The sequence below is a fragment of the Gorilla gorilla genome, chromosome 13 (assembly GCF_029281585.2).
Source record: "Gorilla gorilla gorilla isolate KB3781 chromosome 13, NHGRI_mGorGor1-v2.1_pri, whole genome shotgun sequence".
NCBI classification, from domain to species: domain Eukaryota; kingdom Metazoa; phylum Chordata; class Mammalia; order Primates; family Hominidae; genus Gorilla; species Gorilla gorilla.
Genome location: NC_073237.2, coordinates 93013225 through 93032403, shown reverse-complemented (window position 1 = coordinate 93032403; position 19179 = coordinate 93013225). Strand labels below are relative to the sequence as shown.

Genomic DNA, 19179 nt, shown 5'->3' with positions numbered 1-19179 from the left:
GCAGACACTGCTATAGTGAACACCTGTCAATTGCTTCTTAGTACTCCTATGCCAGTATTTCTCTCAGGTCGATTTCAAGAGAGGGATTGGCTGGGTTACCAGTTACATGCATAACAGATACTGCCAGATTGCCCTCCAGAACGCCCCCATCAACTTACAGTCCACCTTCTTTGTATAAAAGTAGCAATCTAGCCGGGCGCAGTGGCTCGCGCCTGTAATCCCAGCACTTTCGGAGGCCGAGGTGGGCAGATCACCTGAGGTGGGGAATTCGAGACAAGCCTGATTAACATGGAGAAACCCCATCTCTACTAAAAACACAAAATTAGCCGGGCATGGTGGTGCATGCTTGTAATCCCAGCTACTCGGGAGGCTGAGGCAGGAGAATCGCTTGAACCTGGGAGGCGGAGGTTGCGGTGAGCTGAGATTGGGCCATTGCACTCCAACCTGGGCAAAAAAAAGAGCGAAACTCCGTCTCAAAAAAAAAAAAAAAGTGGCACTCTCCCCACAGCCTTTCCCTAGGATTGCTATCAGTATTTTAATTTTTTTCCAACTGGATGGCATGAAATGAAATTTCATTATTTTGTAATTTTCATTTTTCTAATTACTAATTAGGCCAAATATGTCACATGGATTTTGGTCATCTGTATTTATTTTTCTAGTTTGCCTTTTTAATATATGATTATTTTCATCGGACTGTGTGTAATTTTAAGATTTTTATAGAAGTAGTTTTTTATTTATATATAGTCCTTGTTATATAAGCTACAAATAGTTTGTCCTAGTCAATTGCTTTAAAAAAAAAAAACTTTTAGAGTTACAGAAAAGATAAAAATAGTACAGCATTCCTCTGTCCGCCTCACAGTTTCACTTTTCTCTAGTGTTGTCATCTGTCTTCGTCATCTAGGGCTGCTGTGACAGAATACGCCATGCATAGTCTGCGTGGTGTAGACAACAGAAATGTATTTTGTTACAATTCTGGAGCTTAGGAAGTCCAAGAACAAGGAGCCAGCGGGGTTGGCTTCTGCTGAGGCCTCTGTCCTTGGCTTGCAGACTGCCGCCTTCTCCCTGTACCTCCACGTGACCTTTCCTGTGTGCATTCAGTGGGAGAGAGTGCTCTGGTATCTCCCTTTTTTTTTTTTTTTTTGAGACAGAGTCTTGCTCTGTCACCCAGGCTGGAGTGCATTGCGTGATTTTGGCTCACTGCAAGCTCCGCCTCCTGGGTTCAGGCCGTTCTCCTGCCTCAGCCTCCTGAGTAGCTGGGATTACAGGCACCCGCCATCATGCAGGCTAATTTTTTGTATTTTTGGTAGAGACGGGGTTTCACTGTGTTAGCTAGGATGGTCTTAATCTCTTGACCTTGTGATCTACCCGCCTCGGCTTCCCAAAGTGCTGGGATTGCAGGCGTGAGCCACTGCGCCTGGCCTGTATCTCTCGTCTTATAAGGATATCAGTCCCACCTGTATGACCTCATTTAACCTTGATTTCTTCCTTAAAGGCCCTATTCCCAGTAGTCACGTTGGGGGTCAAGGCTTCAACATAAGAATTTTAGGGACACAATTCAGTCCATAACATCATCTTACATTACTGTGGCACTTGAAGAAACCAACACTGGGCTGGGTGCGGTGGCTCGTGCCTGTAATCCCAGCACTTTGGGAGGCCAAGGCGGGAGGATCACCTGAAGTCAAGAGTTCGAGACCAGCGTGGCCAACATGGTGAAACCCTGTCTCTACTAAAAATAGAAAAATTAGCCAGGCTTGGTGGCGCATGCCTGTAATCCCAGCTGCTTGGGATGCTGAGGCAGGAGAATCACTGGAACCAGGAGGCAGAGGTTGCAGTGAGCCGAGATCGCGGCATTGCACTCCAGCCTGGGCAACAGAGTGAGACTCCGTCTCAAAGAAAAAAAAAAGAAACCAATACTGATGTGTTATTATTAAGTATACTGCAGACTTTATTGGGATTTCACCAGCTTTCCCATTAACCTTTCTCTATTCTGAAATTCAATCCACATTGCATTTAGTTGTCATCTGCCTAGTCACCTAAGGTCTGTGAAAGTTTCTCAGTCTTTCCTTGTTTTTCATGATCTTGACAGTTTTGAGGAGAATGGGTCAGCTATTTTGTAGAATGTGCCTCAAATTGGGTATGTCTGCTTGTGCTTGTTTTCCTCATGACTAGACTGGATTTTTGGCATGAATACCGCAGAAGGTGAAGTGCCCTTCTATCACATCTTGTCAGAGGTACATGAAATCCACACGACATCATGGGTTAGTCACGAGCATTTGGTTAAAATAGTGTTTGCTAAGTTTCTCTTCTGTAAAGTTACTATTTTTCCCTTTCCACACTGTATTCTTCGAAACAAGTCACCCAAGTCCAGTCCACACTCAAAGGGGGGGACTAAGGAGGGGTTAAGCATCACTTCTTGGAGAGAAGTAGCTACATGTATATAATTTGGAATTGTTCTATGAGGAAGATTTGTCTCCTCTCCATTTACTTACTCACTTATTTATGTCAGTATGGATTCATGCATATTACTTTATACTTTGGATTAAAATCCAATATTATATACTTATGTTGTTGCTCAAATTGTTCTTTATTTGACTATTGGAGTTTTTCAGGTTGGCTCCAGTATCACACTCTTCTCCCACCCCCTTTTCTTAAAAGATATTTTTATAGTGTGTTCTGTAAATTTGGTTTTGAAATCTACATAAATGGAATCATGCTGTATTTACTCTTTTTTTCTTCCAGCTTCTTTCACTAAATGTTTGTGAGCATTGTTTGTGATGTGCGTGGCTGTAGCTCAGGCACTCTCATTGCCATATAATATTCCATTGTAAGGAAGTTCCCATTTGGGCTATTTTCAGTGTTTGCCTATTATAAATAATGATTCTGAGCTTTTAAAAAATACCTTTCTTGGTGAACATATGTATGAATTTCTGTTGTATGTAAATCTAGAACTGGAATTACTAAGTCAGAAGATGTGCTATGTTTATTTTTTGTATGTAAATACTGTCAGCTTTCTAAAATGGTTGTACTGCCGCTGTAATCTTAAATGCTGCAGGATAGAGGGAGAGTTCGGTGGGGTCTTGCGCCATGGATTAGTGGTCTGGCCTGGGAGTGGCATTCTCACCTCTGTTCACTTAACCACAAAGCAGTCAGCACAAGTAGTCCCACCATGGCCTGGGATGTGGAGAGCCAGAATTATTATGTTCAACTTTTTAATCCAGAAATAATTAATTTTTTTTGGTAAATGGTGTGATAGAGGGAGACATTTTTAGGCAAATCATTTTCTTCAGATTTTTGTTTGACTACATTCCGTAGATTTAAATAAGAATTCTTACTGACATTAAAGTAATTTGTATTGAGTTTTCTTTTAATGTCCCATTATTGCAAGTTATTTAGAAATGGGTTTTAAGTGTTTCCATATTGATAGATTGATAGATTTTTGATGATCTTTTCATCAAAACTTTTTTTTTTTTTTGAGATGGAGTCTCGCTCTGTCACCCAGGCTGGAGTGCAGTGGTGTGATCTCTGCTCACCGCAACTTACACCTCCCAGGTTCAAGCAATTCTCCTGCCTCAGACTCCCGAGAAACCGGGATTACAGGCACATGCCACCACGCCGGCTAATTTTATATTTTTAGTAGAGATGGGGTTTTACCATGTTGGCCAGGCTGGTCTCGAACTCCTGACCTCTAGTGATCCACCCACCTCGGCCTCCCAAAGTGTTGGGATTACAAGCGTGAGCCACTGTGCCCCGCCAAAACATTTCTTTTATTGTATTGTAGTCATTGAACATGGTCTATGTGTATGGTTTCTGCTCTCCAGAATTTGTTGAGATCTCCTTGTGGCCTAACACATGACAACTGAATACCCTATTTGAAAAGTTTTTGTGTTCTATATTGAAAACAGTTCTATCTACTGGGTCATGCCACTAATTCCTTATTTCATTTTTTTGAAGTGTGTTTAGTCTTCTATGATTATGGATGTACTAATTACTCCTATTTTCACTTGTTTTTGCTTGATAGATTTAAAATCTGTTATGTGTGATGGTTATAATTTTTTTGGTAAATTATATCTTTTTTTTTTTTTTTTTGAGATGGAGACTCGCTCTGTTGCCCTGGCTGGAGTGCAGTGGCTTGATTTCAGCTCCCTGCAGTCTCTGCATCCTGGGTTCAAGCAATTCTCCTGCCTCAGCTTCCTGAGTATCTGGGATTACAGGTACCCATGGCCACCATGCCCAGCTAATTTTTGTATTTTTAGTAGAGAAGGGGTTTTGTGATGTTGGTCAGGCTGGTCTCAAACTCCTGACCTCAAGTGATCCACCTGCCTCAGCCTCCCATAGTGCTGGGATTACAGGCATGAGCCACCTTGCCTGGTGATTATATATCTTTAAACATTAAACACCTTTGTCTTTTAATTGCTTTTTATTGTGAATTCTTTTTTTTTGAGATGGAATTTGTGCTCTGTTGCACAGGCTGGAGTGCAGTGGCATGATCTCGGCTCACTGCAACCTCCGTCTCCTGGGTTCAAGCAATTCTTCTGCCTCACCCTCCCCAAGTAGCTGGGATTACAGGTGCCCGCCACCATGCCCAGCTTAATTTTTTTGTTTTTAGTATTTAGACGAGGTTTCACCATGTTGGCCAGGCTGGTCTCAAACTCTTGACCTCAGGTGATCCACCCGCCTCAGCCTCCCAAAGTGCTGGGATTACAGGCGCGAGCCGCCAAGCCCGGCCTGTGAATTCTGTTTTATCTGATGTTAATATTGCTGCGTTCTTTTTTCCTAGCAACTGCATAGCATACCTTTGTCTATCCTTTCATTTCAGTTTTTTCTGTAAGGCTTTGTTTTTATTGTCTTTATTAAACATATAGCTTGAGGACTTTTTGGGGCTCTTTGGTTTGTTTTTGATAGAGATGGTATCTCACTTTCTTGTCCAGGTTGGTCTTGAACTCCTGCATTCAGGGGATCCTCTTGCCTTAGCCTCCCAAAATGCTGGGATTATGTGAGCCCAGCCTAGCTTGAATTTTTTAAACTCATTTTGAAAATCTTGTCTTTTAACAGGTGATTTTTTTTGCATTTTAAAATTATAACTCATATGTTTGGACTTATTGCCACCATCTTATTCTGTTTTGTTTGCCTTAATATTTCTTCTTGCTATTGGGTGGCTTGCTCAATTTTCTTAGTGTCATTTTCTCTCTTGCTGTAGTGATTTGGAAAGTATGAAAACTTATATAGTTCTTCTAGTGCCTCCCTTAAAAAAAGAACTTACAAAGTATTTCAGATACAAATGAGTATGGAGACTAACAATGTTGGGGGGAGATGTCCAGGGCTTCTGTAGATAAGATTACTTTTTTCTACCTTAGTTCCAGACCAGCTGATTGAGAAACACAGGAGTCAAACAGACAAAGATTAAAATTACCAGGCTTGGTTTATCTGTGTGGGCATTTAGATCCGAAGGCAACTGGAATTACTTGCGCAAGCAGCCACTGGCACATCGGACAACCACAAGGACAGATTCTAGACAGTGTGTCTGCAAATGGGTACAGCCATCAACACCCCGGATCCATGGGTGATTGTGTAGAATAGTGCCTCCTCCACCCTCTTATCTCCGGAGGACATGTAGCACCGGCAAGAAGTAAACATCCGTTGTAAATCACATCACTAAGATTTCAGGGTTATTTGTTGTCACAGCTTATTCTGACGAATAAACTCAATTCATCATAGGGTATAGAGTGAACCAGAACCATCCTAATTGTAGGTTTGGTCAGTCTGAAAAAGAGGAGCAGGAAAGATAGTTAGGCTTCTTCATCTTGTGCATTTCTTATCTCACTCTGTGCTCACGTATTTATTGGGGTGTTAGCTTTTTTCTCTTTGATGTATGGTGCTTTGTAAATTCTAAATACTGACACTTTATTGGTTTTATACATTGTGTCTATCTTCTCCTAGTCTGTGAGTTATCTTTTTAAATTTTGTTTCTGGGCTCCTGTGTTAAACAGAAACATTAAATCTTTTTTTTTTTTTTTTTTTTTTGTGAGACGGAATTTCGCTCTTGTTGCCCAGGCTGGAGTGCAATGGCGCAATCTCGGCTCCCAGCTAATTTTTGTATTGAAACACTAAATCTTTATGTAATCAAGTTTCTCAATCTTTTGCTTTACAGTTTGGGTCTTTTTTGTTTTGAGTAAAAAAGAAATCAATCCCTGTTTCACTAATATGAGTTATTTTCCTATATATTCTTATAAAACTTTTAAAGCTTTTCTTCTTATATCTAGGTTTTTAATCCACTTGAGGTATTTTTTTGTCTTTGGTGTGTAGTGGTGTATGGTATGAGATAGGGATCAAATTTCTTCCCTCCCCCACACCCAAAAACATGGACAAGTTGTCCCACGTGTATTGAATATTCTTCTCCCATTGATTTGTAATGTCCCTAATGTCATATGAGATGTTTTCATTTATATGTGGCTCTCATCTTTGCCTATTATATCTGTGCCAATAGTACACTGTGCCAATACTGCCTAAATTCTTCTAAGTTTTAATATATGATAGAACAGGAGCCCCCTTCTTGGTCTTTTTTTTTGAGATGGAGTCTCACTCTGTCACCCAAGCTGGAGTTCAGTGGCGCGATCTCGGCTTACTGCCAGCACCGCCTCCCGGGTTCACACCATTTTCCTGCCTCAGCCTCCCGAGTAGCTGGGGCTACGGGTGCCCGCCACCACGCCCGGCTAAGTTTTTGTATTTTTAGTAGAGACAGGGTTTCACCATGTTAGCCAGGATGGTCACCATCTCCTGACCTCGTGATCCGCCCACCTCGGCCTCCCAAAGTGCTGGGATTACAGGTGTGAGCCACTGCACCCGGCCTTCTTGTTTTTTTCATAATGTTTTTTGTTCTTCTTGGTCCTGTGATCTTCTGGATTAATTTACATGTATTAACATCATATTCCATGTAATTTATTACATGTAACATGTACATTTATTACATTTAATTCATACATCAGCATGCAATTTACATGTATTAGCATGTCAGGTTTCGTGTAGTTTATTACATGTAACATGTAAATTTATTACATTTAATTCCTTTATTAGCATGTAATTTACATGTATTAACATGTCAGGTTTCATGAAAAGACCTGTTGAGATTTTGATTCAGATTGCATTTCTTTTGAGGGAAATTACTATCTTTATGATATTGAGTCTTCCTGTTGATAAACCTGCTTTATTTCTCCATTTATCCATAAGGGATATGCACATCTTTTTTTTTCTATTACATTTCGTAATTGCTTATTACAAGTAGATAGAAAAGCTATTGGTTTTTGTGTATTAATCTTCTGTATCTAGAAACATTGCAAAACTTTATTATTTATTTGAGTAGTTTATCTGCCGATTCTCATCTGTATTTTTTCTGTTTGTTTTGAGACAGTCTTACTTGGTCACCCAGGCTGGAGTTCAGTGGCATGATCTGGGCTCACGGCAACCTCTGCTTGCCAGGTTCAAGTGATTCTCCTGCCTCAGCCTCCCAAGTAGCCGGGATTACAGGCGCGGGCCACCCATACCCAGCTAATTTTTTGTATTTTTAGTAGAGATGCGGTTTCACCATTTTGGTAGTGCTGGTCTTGAACTCCTGACCTCAGGTGATCCACCCGCCTCGGCCTCCCAAAGTGCTGGGATTACAGGCATAAGCCACCACGCCCGGCTTCGTGTCTGTATTTTTTAGGTAGACAGTCGTCTGCAAATAAGGACAGTTTTGATTCTTCCTTTCCAGTTTTCTCTGATTTCCTTTCTGTATCTTGATATCAGCTAGCACTTCCACTTACTACATTGTTAAAAAGAGGTAATGATAGTGGGAATTTTTTCTTGCTTTTTATTTTATAGGGATGCTTCCAAAGTTAAGGCATAAAGTGTGATATTGGCTGTTGGAACCATCTTTATCAGCTTAAGGAAGTTCTCTTTTAGCTCCATTGTGCAAAGACTTAATTGGAAATGAGTGTTGATTTTAATGACTTCCTTCTCTGTTTTTAATGAGATAATCGTGTGACTTTTTCCTGTAATCTGTTCATGTTGATAGGCTTTTTTTTATGTTGAATAAGATTAATTTTCTTTTCATATGCTATTGACCATTTGTATTTCTTTTCTGAATTGAGTGTTCATAGCCTTTCTAGATTTTTTATCTCTTAGGTTGTGTTAGGGAAAAACTCAAACTGTTTTTCCTCTGCTGTCACATCAACACAGCAATTATCAACACAAAAGACCTCTGTAATATGCGTGGATTTCTGTGGCAGACACCAGTTGGGTGTCCTCCTATTCAATTCTGACACCATCTACCTGGAGATAGCAGGTTGAGGGCTCAGTCCCCAAGACCACCCCCTCCTTCCCACAAGTCACAAGTCCGGGCCTCAGCAACTTCTGACTGACTGGCTTCAAGTTGGGGTTCCCGGGATCCCCTGTTTGGGTTCAATTAATTTGCTGGAGGAATCGGGGAAACTCACTTACTAGTTTATTATGAAGGCTATTTTAAAGGATACAGATAAACAGCCACAGGAAGAGATGCGTAGGGTGAGGTCTGGAAGGGTCCCAAATGCAGGAGCTTCTGACCCCGTGGAGTTGGGGTGCACCACCCTCCGGGCATGTGGATGAGTTCTCACTCACCATCCTGTCAGCCTCCGTGGTTCAGCTCTCCAGGAGCCCTCTGAACCCTGTCCTTTGGGCCTCTAGTGGAGATTTCATTGCTTGTCCATGACTGAAGGATAGACAAGTGTGTTGAAATATGATTGGACAAAAAGGGTATAATCTACACCCAGCAAGGCCTGTCTGTTCAGATTCTTCCAGCCTCTCTGGGCAGCATTCCTTCCTCCAGGGTATGGGGTGGGATGCTTTGTGGAATGAGGGTCTTACAGCTGACAGTCATATTAGAGCCCTGCCTTGGGCTGGGGAAAGGAGAGCAGGAAAACATCAAAGAGATTCTGTTTCCCAAGGCCGGCTTTCTGAGGTCCACAGCGCCCAGCATATAACAAGATGTTGTAACAAAACTTATGGGAGTTGGGAGCTAGGAACTGTGGATGAAAACCAATAAGTATATAATTATAATATCACAGATAGTGATATTGCTTTGGGGAGACATTTTATCTGTTGTGATAATTAACTTTTATTATAGGTCTTTTCCCCCAAGTCTCTCCTAGTTTTTCCCTTTGTGACTTGTTTTTTGTCACACTTTAAAATTCTGTGTGTTAAATTATAAAATTATTCATTATAGCCCAGGCGAGGTGGCTCACCCCTGTAATCCCAAAACTCTGGGAGGCCGAGGCAGGCGGATCACGAGGTCAGGAGATTGAGACCATCCTGGCCAACATGATGAAACCCCATCGTACTAAAAATACAAAAATTAGTCAGGTGTGGTGGCGCACGCCTGTAGTCCCAGCTACTTGGGAGGCTGAGGCAGGAGAATCGCTTGAACCCAGGAAGCAGAGGTTGCAGTGAGCTGAGATTGCACCACTGCACTCCAGCCTGTCAACAGAGCGAGACTCCGTCTCAAAAAAAAAAATTTTTTTTCATTATAATTTTATAGTTGTCTGACAGCTTTTTCAAAATTATTTCATCTGTGATGTGTTTTATAAATATGTGATATTAGCATCTCATTTTATTTTCATATATGTTAACACCTGCCGTATATTGGATAAGGCCTTCTTTGTTACTGAATTGAAATAATCAGTTTTCTTGTAAGTGTTCATATATCTCTGGGTCCAGATTGTACGTTGCTGTGCTAAAATCCTATTGTTTTAATTACTGTTGATTTATATTTGGGCAAGTCTTTGAGGCTGGGACTTAATCTTAACGCTTCAGATCCAATAGCCTGTGTTCAAATCCCAATTCTGCCACTTCCCAGCAAGCTTTGTGACCTTGTGCAGGTTAGTCACTCCACCTTCTTAGAGCTAGTTGACCCTGGTAGTGCTAACCTCACAGGGTATAATGAGCTGAATACAATACGCGGCACTAAACTCTCTATCATTGTTCGTTATCATTGTCATTTGAGTGGATAATGCTGCTGCCGCTTCTTTGTTAATCAGTACTTTCATGAACATTTCTTCCTCTGCTCCCCGTGTTCTTTCCTTCCCTCAAAAAACAAGTGGCTAGTACAGATGACAGCCTGATGTCTATGGTCCTGTCTCTGAGGGACAATCTGTGTTCAGGTGGAGCCTGTTCTCTCCTGCTCCCTAGCATGTAAAATCTCCTTTCTGCCTGTCTGTGGTGAACTCAGCAGAGGTTGACTTCCCCCAGCTGTAGGGAAGCTGTCCATTTCTCCATTGGCTCTGCCAGGACCTGTGAAGGCCATACACCCAGTTCAAGGGGGAAATACAAAGTGGAGAAAGCCCACTGTGTCTCTAGGTCCAAATAGGGTTCTTCAAATCTTTCCTATTAACAAGCACATACTGTATTATAATTCCCACCGACTCCTACATATTTCTATGTTTTATGGTTAATTATCCCCAAATACCTATAGCTGTTATCCAGGAAAATGTTTTTCATTTCAAATTTAACAGATATTTGCTAAAGGAAGAGGTAGTCAACCTGGAGGCCCAAAAGTCAAATCAGACCTACAGACAAATTAGGCCCAAGGATGGATTTTAAATATTTTTATTAACATTTTTAAATCATGAGATTTTGTTTCTTTCTCCTGTATCATGTTACTCAAAGAAGAAGTAGTGATGATGTGGTGCGACAGGGATGTATAGGCAAAAAGATGACTGCTGCTTTCTGTTTCTGACAACAGAAACATCAAGGGGGGATACATGGATTTTTAACAGGATTATAAAGTTAATCGTCAAGCTTTAAGCAAACTTTGTAAAGAGCCCTGTTTCGGCCAGGCGCGGTGGCTCATGCCTATAATCCCAGCACATTGGGAGGCCTAGGCGGTGGATCACTTGAGGTCAGGAGTTTGACATCTTTACTAAAAATTAGCTGGGAGTGGCGGCATGTGACTGTAATCCCAGCTACTTGGGAGGCTGAGGCAGGAGAATCGCTTGAGCCTGGGAGGTGGAGGTTGCAGTGAGCCAAGACGGCACCACTGCACTCCAGCCTGGGCAACAGAGCAAGACTCCATCAAAAAGAAAAAAAGAAGAGCCCTGTTTCTGGTTCCAGGTTCCTAATAAATGGCCCTCAACCCAGCACCATAGTCTCTGTAGTACTTTATTGGTGTGTTACTCTAACAATAAAATATTGGCATTATGTAGAGATAATTGCACATCAGAAATTAGTGATTTCCCCTGACCTGTAATATATAAAATACTCCTTAAGGAATTGAACTTAAGGTTTGGGCTGGGAGGGAAAATTTCTTCCCATTTCCATCTAGCTACTTTTCTAGTTTAAATTGGGTTTTTTGAAAGAAACTGGAATTTCAAGAGATAGGTAGAAACCAAAACTTGTTACTAACCAGTTCCCTTGTTTAAATGCATACGAAGGATATTTTCCAGGTTGCCTCATACTGTGCTCATTATATGCTTCCTATCTTGATCAAGAGTCAGCTTTGGAAAAGCACTGTTAGCCTGCAAGTTGACTTTTTAGAAGCAGTGTAATTTTGAATAGGTAATACATCGTACAATGCAAAAGCTGTAAAAAGGCATAAATCTCTCTTGTTCCCTATTTCTAGACACCGACTATGAAGGCATTGATACGTTTCTTGTGGCTGCTTCCAGAGACTTGCTACCTACGATTTCATCCACAATCGTACACGTGTGTATATAGGATTTAAACTCACACATAGAAGTGGTAGCGCTTAACAGTCCATCTTGGCTATCTTTAGTTTTCAGTTTTCTTTTTTTTTTTTCTTTTGAGATGGAATTTCGTACTTGCTGCCCAGGCTGGAGTGCAAAGGCGTGATCTTGGCTCACTGCAACCTCCACCTCCCGGGTTCAAACGATTCTCCTGTCTCAGCCTCCCAAGTAGCTGGGATTACAGGCATGCGCCACCACGACTGTCTAACTTTTTGTATTTTTAATAGAGTCAGGGTTTCACCGTGTTGGCCAGGCTAGTCTCGAACTCCTGACCTCAGATGATCCATCCTCCTCAGCCTCCCAAAATGCTGTGATTACAGGCATGAGCGGCCACGTCTGGCTAGTTTTCAGTTTTCAGTCTTAAACATTTCTCCCAAACTTCCCATTTGTTGGCTCCATGGAGGTGGCCCAGTTTATATTCCCACCCACAGGTGATGGATGTGAGTGCTCTCAACCTTCCGACACACTGCAGCACCTTATCCAACTCTCTTGAGTTTTGCCAGTCTGAGGAAAAAATAGTACCTCATAGTGGAACTTTGCATTTCTGTTACTTTTGTGATAACAAATTGAGGTTAGGTATCTTCTCAATGAATTTAACATATTTTTCCAGTTTATCTCTTGATTTCGTTTATGTATCTTTTGCCATGAAAACTGCTTAAAAATGTGTTTATGGCTTTTAGATTTTGTATCATTTAGCAAGGTCTTCCCCAGTTGGAGAGTATAAAAAAGAATTCATGGTTTAAAAAATGTATTTTAAAAAGTCTTTGATCCATCTGGAATTGTAGAATAAGATTAGGAGGTATGCAGGTTTACTTTTGAGGCAAAAGTATGTATAAAGTAACACTTTTCTATAGAAAACTTGGGAAAATACAGGAGGGAATGAAAATGAACCCCAATCCCAGCACCTTGTTATCTATAACAACTGAGATCATGCTTATGCTGGGATTTCAATTTTTTTCACTTGAGATTAAAATACAAACATAGGTTTAGAATATATTTTAATGTATTTAATGTTTTTATGGGTAAAAGTAGGTATATATATTTATGGGGTGCATGAGATGTTTTGATACAGGCAGGCAATGCACAATAATCATATCATGGAGAATGGGGTATCCATCCCCTTAAGCATTTATCCTTTGTGTTACAGACACTCCGGTTGTACTCTTTTAGTTATTTTTAAATGTACAATTAAGCTATTGTGGACTATAGTCACCCACACCCTATTGTGCTGTGAAATAAGTCTTATTCATTTGTACTATTTTTTTGTGCCCATTACCCCCACACTACCTTTCCCAGCCTCCGATAACCATCCTTCTACTCTCTATCTCTACAATAATTTTAAATGGTTGTTTAAAAAGGGTGTCAACATTTTTGTTTTTAAACCATCCCAAACCGTCCCTTTAAAGGAATGCATGACGAGAGGGTTGCCTTTAAATCTTGCACAATTAAAAGAAAAGCGTTTTCTCTGAGGCAGCTGATCTCAGGAAATCTTGCACGATTTTGAAGATGCCCGTTTCCCATAAGACCCGGCCCTGCGGGGGCACTTGGCGGGTCTTGGCAGAGCGAAGGGGCTGGGCCCTGCTCCGGGAGGGCGCACTGCAGGGGCCCGGGCCTGGCGCGGCTGCAGCACCTCCTGGCGGCAGGAGTGCGGCGGGGGAGGCGCCAGGAGGCCCCTGCCCCGGCTGCCATCACCCTGGGGTCTGTCCCTGGCCTGGGGCAGAGCCCTTTTGCTCGAAGTCCTTTAATCGCTAAGGAGCTTTCCCAGACTCTTCCCTCTGCAGGCCCGCTGGCCTCTGACGCATGTCCCCTCTGCGGAGCGTTTGGGCACTGCAGGAGCCCTGGTTGGCACAGGCCGCCCCGCGTTCCCAGCTGGGGAAGGAAGGCGGGCGGTCAGGCAGGGGGAAAGAAAGCGGGAGGTGGGGCGGGGTGCTGTCCGTCCCCATGGCCTTGTCGCCCGCGGGGCTGTTTCCAGGACTTGGGGACTTCCGGGGTTGCGCTGTTGTGTCAGGCCGTTGGGCCGCCGAGGGGTGTCGCTGCGCCCGCTGCCCCGCGCGGCCCTTTAAACTTTGTTTTTTAAACTTCGGGGGTGTGGTCGCGGCGCCTCCCCTCTCGGCGGCTGGCAGTCCTTGCCTCTGCCCCGCCTTCCAGATGCTTTGGAGTCATGAGCCGGGAGGGCGCGGGGGCAGCTTTGGTAGCCGAGGTGATCAAAGGTGAGCCGGGAGGGCGGGGGCTTCCCCTGGGGGCTCCGGCACCCGCGCTGGGACAGGGCGGGCGGTGCTGGCTTGGAGGTGCCCCTAGTCTGGGCCCCGGCCGCCCTTGTCTCCTGCGTGTGGGTGGCCTCGGCACTTGTCCCCAGGCTCTGGGCTATAGCGCTCATGGACGGCTGTGACCCTTGCGTGCCTGCACCTGAGCCTAGTAGGTGAGCTGCACCTCCCTGCCCGCGGGAGCGAGATCCTTGGGCTCTGTCACAGGGATCAAAGGTCCTTGTGGTTGGAAAGGATTAAGCCCTGTCACCCATTTGAGTGTTTGTGGTTGCAAGAAGTTTTAGCTGAGGAGTTTACAAGGAAATAAACGCAGTAATTGCATGAGTTGAATTGCAGATCAAAAAAAAAAAAGTAGTTTACCATTTGGGGAAAGGGTGCCAGCTGGCTCTGCTGAAAGTATATATATTTTAAAGGCTGTACTTGATTTTGCCACGTTGTGAGTGTAAGTATTTTCTTAGCACCACTAGTATTGCTATTAGATATTGTGGATGACTTTATTTCACCCGAGGATTTTTAGGCAAGGAATGAGGGTGGAGCCTCCTGAGCCTTACTACTCATTACCATTCTTGCTAACCTCGCAGCAGCCTAACTGCATTTATGCAACACAAGTTCGTCTCAGACCCATTATGCAGAAACCTCTCATTGCTTCTGTTTTAATGGTAATTTGTCTAATTGTAAAAATACCGAAGTAATGATTCCAAGTTAGAAAGTAGTGATCCCTAAGAACAGTTGGAGAAACATATGGTTTGTTCTATAGCTGTAAGCGGTAATTTTGAAGCAATTTTGAAAGCATTCTTTCCCTTTAAGAAAAAAATAGTTTCTTACTGAAATGACTTTTTAGGATGTCTTGAAAAACGTAGTGAAATTCATCTAGAAACTTACAAGGTTGATGCTAGCCATCACATGCATGCTGCAATTTGCTGAAATGTCTTGATCCAGGGGAGCTAAACTTTTACAAAAATAGGTTTGTTTAGAAGTCATATCACTACATGAAAAATCACCACTTTTGAAACTTACGGTTAAAGGCAGTTTCTCTTTTAAAAATGTGCTCATTGATTATTCCCACCCAAATAGCCAGAATATTTTGTAATTACCCATTACCACTCCTACCATCTGAAACGTGCATGAAAAAAATGAAAAATTGACTTCATCTGAAAAGAGTTGTGTCATGGTATATGAAACGTTTTTTGTAACCTCCAGGAAGGAACATTGCAATTTTTCCATTTCAGATCGCCTTTGTTTTGCCATTCTCTACAGCAGACCAAAGAGTGCATCAAATGTACATTATTTCAGCATAGATAATGAACTTGAATATGAGAAGTAAGTATTGCTCTTTAAAAGATTTTAACTTTTTGTTTTTGAAGAATCTAAAGGTATGGTTATAAATGGGATGGCCTGGGAAAATTATAAATCTATTGATTGCTAATTACAGGATGCTTGTTTTTCACCTGTAGTAATAAAATAAACCTTTAGAGCAAAAAAAAAAAAAACCTCCCTAAATTTAAACATTTAGATTTGCTAGTCTAATATTTACACTACAATGAGATATAAATGTGTACTAAGTAAGATATTGTGGTTTTGCCCTTGGAAATATGTGTGGAAAAACAGCTTTTTTAATTTAGAAGGTATGTTCATGTTCATTGAGGTTACATGTAGGCATTATAGCACTTGTGGCATTTTTAAGTAGGCATTATTTACCAGAATAGTCTTCCACCAGTAAAACAGTACCTTTAAGTTGTATTGGCCCATAACAATTTGGTATATGCTTGCGTATCTTAATTTGATCTTGTAGACCCAAAAAAGGCATTTATATTCAGAGCATCTAGAATGTACATCACATTTTTATTTTTCATTTTTAAAGCTTCTACGCAGATTTTGGACCACTCAATCTGGCAATGGTTTACAGATATTGTTGCAAGATCAATAAGAAATTAAAGGTAAAGTCTTTAAGATTTGACTTAAGTAATCATTGTTAGCTTGATCTGGGGGACGAAAGTAAGGAAAACATCTCTTTTTAAAAAGGAAATGCCATGTTTTTCACTGCAGTGGTGTTTGGGACATGCACATGGTTTTTTTGTTTTATAAGATCATAGTGTATCTATTTGTTTTCTAGAGTTTTGAATGAACAGTTTAAGTTTGGGTCATTTGGTTCTAGTTTGAATTAGTGATGCCCAAATACTTGAAAAGCCAAAGTGGGAATCAGTTAATTAAGTGAACCTCGTATTGTCTGACCTAATAGAACTGAAACTTAACAAGAGAAACTCTTCCCTTGCTGTGGCCATTGTTCTTTCTGCCTTCATTTTGATGGGGAGTGATAGCAAACTAACAAGAAAGCTGGACTCATCTTACTTTCTCTCCTATTTTGAAACTCCCATGATACTGTACTACATGATCCTTTATACATACGATTAAGGGGTGTGAGAATCTAGGGCAAATAAGCACGTCATTAAGGCTGTATCACTGAGAGTTACACAAGTATATTTGTATTGGTTTGAACTTAGACCACATTCATGTATGTAAAACACTGAATTGTTGGCCATGCACGGTAGGAAGTTATGTATGTACTGCTCACTAGCAGTTCCAAATCAGTCACTGTAAATTCTCAACTGGAAAATACTGCTTTTTGGGACAGGCACTTAAAAAAAAATTTAATTGAATACAGAGAGGAAATAAAATTTATTTTTAATTAGAATTTTAACATGCTTTAATTAAAAATTCATGGGTAAGGCAGATGTTTTTCCTTGACCATGAAAGCTATATTGCTACAGAGCTGGAGACTCTTCTTTTTTGCCTTTCTTAAATAGGAATATAACTATTTATGGCCTTGTGCATTTGAGTTCCCCCTCCTTTTTCCAGTTGCCAGTGGCAGATCTTTTGTTTGATGCAGGACTAGGAAGCTAAAAATAATTCTCTCTTCCTCCAACATTTGTTCCTTTGCTTTAATTTTGGAAAAAAAATTTTTTCCTGTACTCAACCATCTGTGGACTTTTAGTCTTTGGGTCAACCAAAAATGTATCAGTCCTTTTTTTCTTTCTTCTTCCCTTTTTTTTTTTTTTTTTTTTCGTGAGACAGAGTTTCGCTCTTGTTGCCCAGGCTGGAGTGCAATGGAGCAATCTGGGTTCACTATAACCTCCACCCCCCTGGTTCAAGTGATTCTCCTGCCTCAGCCTCCCAAGTAGCTGGGATTACAGGCATGCGCCACCACGCCCAGCTAGTTTTGTATTTTTAGTAGAGACGGAGTTTCTCCATGTTGGTCAGGCTGGTCTCGAACTCCTGACTTTGTGATCCGTCCGCCTCAGCCTCCTAAAGTACTGAGATTACAGGCGTGAGCCACCGCACCCACCAGAAAACTTTTAAACATATAAATAGAAATATGTACACATCATGGATGTAGAGCTCAGTAAACTTTCACTAATGGAATATACATAGATGATTATCTTGATCACCAGGTCAGGAGCAGTGCACTGGCGGCACCCCATAGCAGCCCTCCATGCTGTCTTCCAGTTCCTGTCTCTGCACACCCCTCTCCTGGTTATTCACTGCCCTGGCTTATAACACTGTAGATAATTCTGTATACCTTTTTATTTTAACTTAAAGGCTTTGGGGACAGATTTCTTTAAAAACCAAACAGAAGGAAAGGTGGTCTTTTCTACCACTCTTGGTTTGCTCTTTCAGAAGCAGCCCATGCTTTAAGCATGTGTCCATTCATGTCCCCTCCCCTCTTCTCTAATTGTATGTTCATTCTCATCCCAGAATGTGCCTTTTTATGGGAAGATACATGGTATTTGTGGGTATCAATGTTAATCTTTTCAAAGGTCTTGCTAATAATATGAATGGTTGTGGGATTTGGAATTTATCTTCATCACAAAATGAAATTGTGGAAGACTTGAAATTAAAAAGAAAATGCTAACATTTATTTTTATGCAGTCCATTACAATGTTAAGGAAGAAAATTGTTCATTTTACTGGCTCTGATCAGAGAAAACAAGCAAATGCTGCCTTCCTTGTTGGATGCTACATGGTAAGTATTTGTTTTCCTAATGTATTCATAAAAATGCACACAACAGTGGTTCTTTACATTTGCAGTTGGAATTTTGAAATCAAGATAATGTCTTGATTTCTGTTCAGAAAGAACATGTTTTGCTTTTAAAAAATTGACCAATTCAAGGAAGCTGTGCTTATGTGGAAGTAGCAGGTAGATGAGAGATCTCCTGTACCTTCCACTTAATTTTGCTGTGAACCTAAAACTGCTCGGGAAAAAAGCCTATATTTTTTTAAAAAGTGCCCAACTACTTTGGCAAAGGTTTATGTTTTATGGCACTAAGGGTTGGAAAATAGTGCTCCAAAGCTATTTCTATTCACTCGTGATCCATTTAGTGAGTTGTAAAATCATCTTACTGGGGTCAGGACCCCACTATTAATTTTCTAAAAAATTTTTTTAAAAAGTGCTTTCTAAAATTTGAATCTAGGCATTTTTCCCCTAATTAAGATCATCTCCTTTCTCATCAAAACATCTAGCAGGAGGCCACGGGATGTCAGTGTTGTCGGAAGATGGGTTACACACCACACGGATTACATACATATGCCATCAAGTGCTCCATTTGGATCATTGGAAATGTGCTTTGGAATAGCAGTATTTACATAAGAGTTGTGAATTTCATTTATTTGTAAATATGATGGAAAAGATTTATTTTTTGAAGAGTCACATTTTGTTTGGCACCCAGTGGATTCATCTGCAGGGGCCCTGAAAGCTGCAATTTTTCCAGAGCCAGCTTAGAGCTCCTCCAGAGTACTACCCCCTGTGTCTGGTGGTGAGAAAGCTGGCCACTCTGTTCAGTGGGGAGTAGCCAGGGGATGTTTCTTCCACCCCCACCCCACCATCGGTGTAATAGTTATTCTCTCCGAGACTTGAAAAAAAGGGTTGTTTTGGCCGGGCGCAGTGGCTTACACCTGTAATCCCAGCACTTTGGGAGGCCGATGCGGGCAGATCATGAGGTCAGGAGATCGAGACCATCCTGGTTAACATGGTGAAACCCTGTCTCTACTAAAAAAAAAAAAAAAAAATACAAAAAATGAGCCGGGCGTGGTGGCGGGCGCCTTTAGTCCCAGCTACTCGGGAGGCTGAGGGAGGAGAACATCGCGAACCCGGGAGGTGGAGCTTGCAGT

General features: G+C 41.5%; 1 protein-coding gene across 14 annotated transcripts in view; it reads left to right on the top strand.

The window, feature by feature from the left end:
- CDC14B (cell division cycle 14B) overlaps positions 1 to 19179 on the top strand; it is a 125582-nt gene that overhangs the window by 40931 nt on the left and 65472 nt on the right. For 5 of the 14 annotated variants that reach the window (XM_031014624.3, XM_031014622.3, XM_055350004.2 and 2 more), the window contains exons 2-4: positions 15244 to 15334; positions 15876 to 15951; positions 17942 to 18034. In XM_031014624.3, coding sequence (XP_030870484.2) covers positions 15244 to 15334; positions 15876 to 15951; positions 17942 to 18034 — 260 coding nt within the window. Of the gene's footprint in view, positions 1 to 12399; positions 13961 to 15243; positions 15335 to 15875; positions 15952 to 17941; positions 18035 to 19179 lie in introns of those variants that run through there. The other 9 variants (XR_010130293.1, XM_063696600.1, XM_055350008.2 and 6 more) reach the window with 5 other exon arrangements.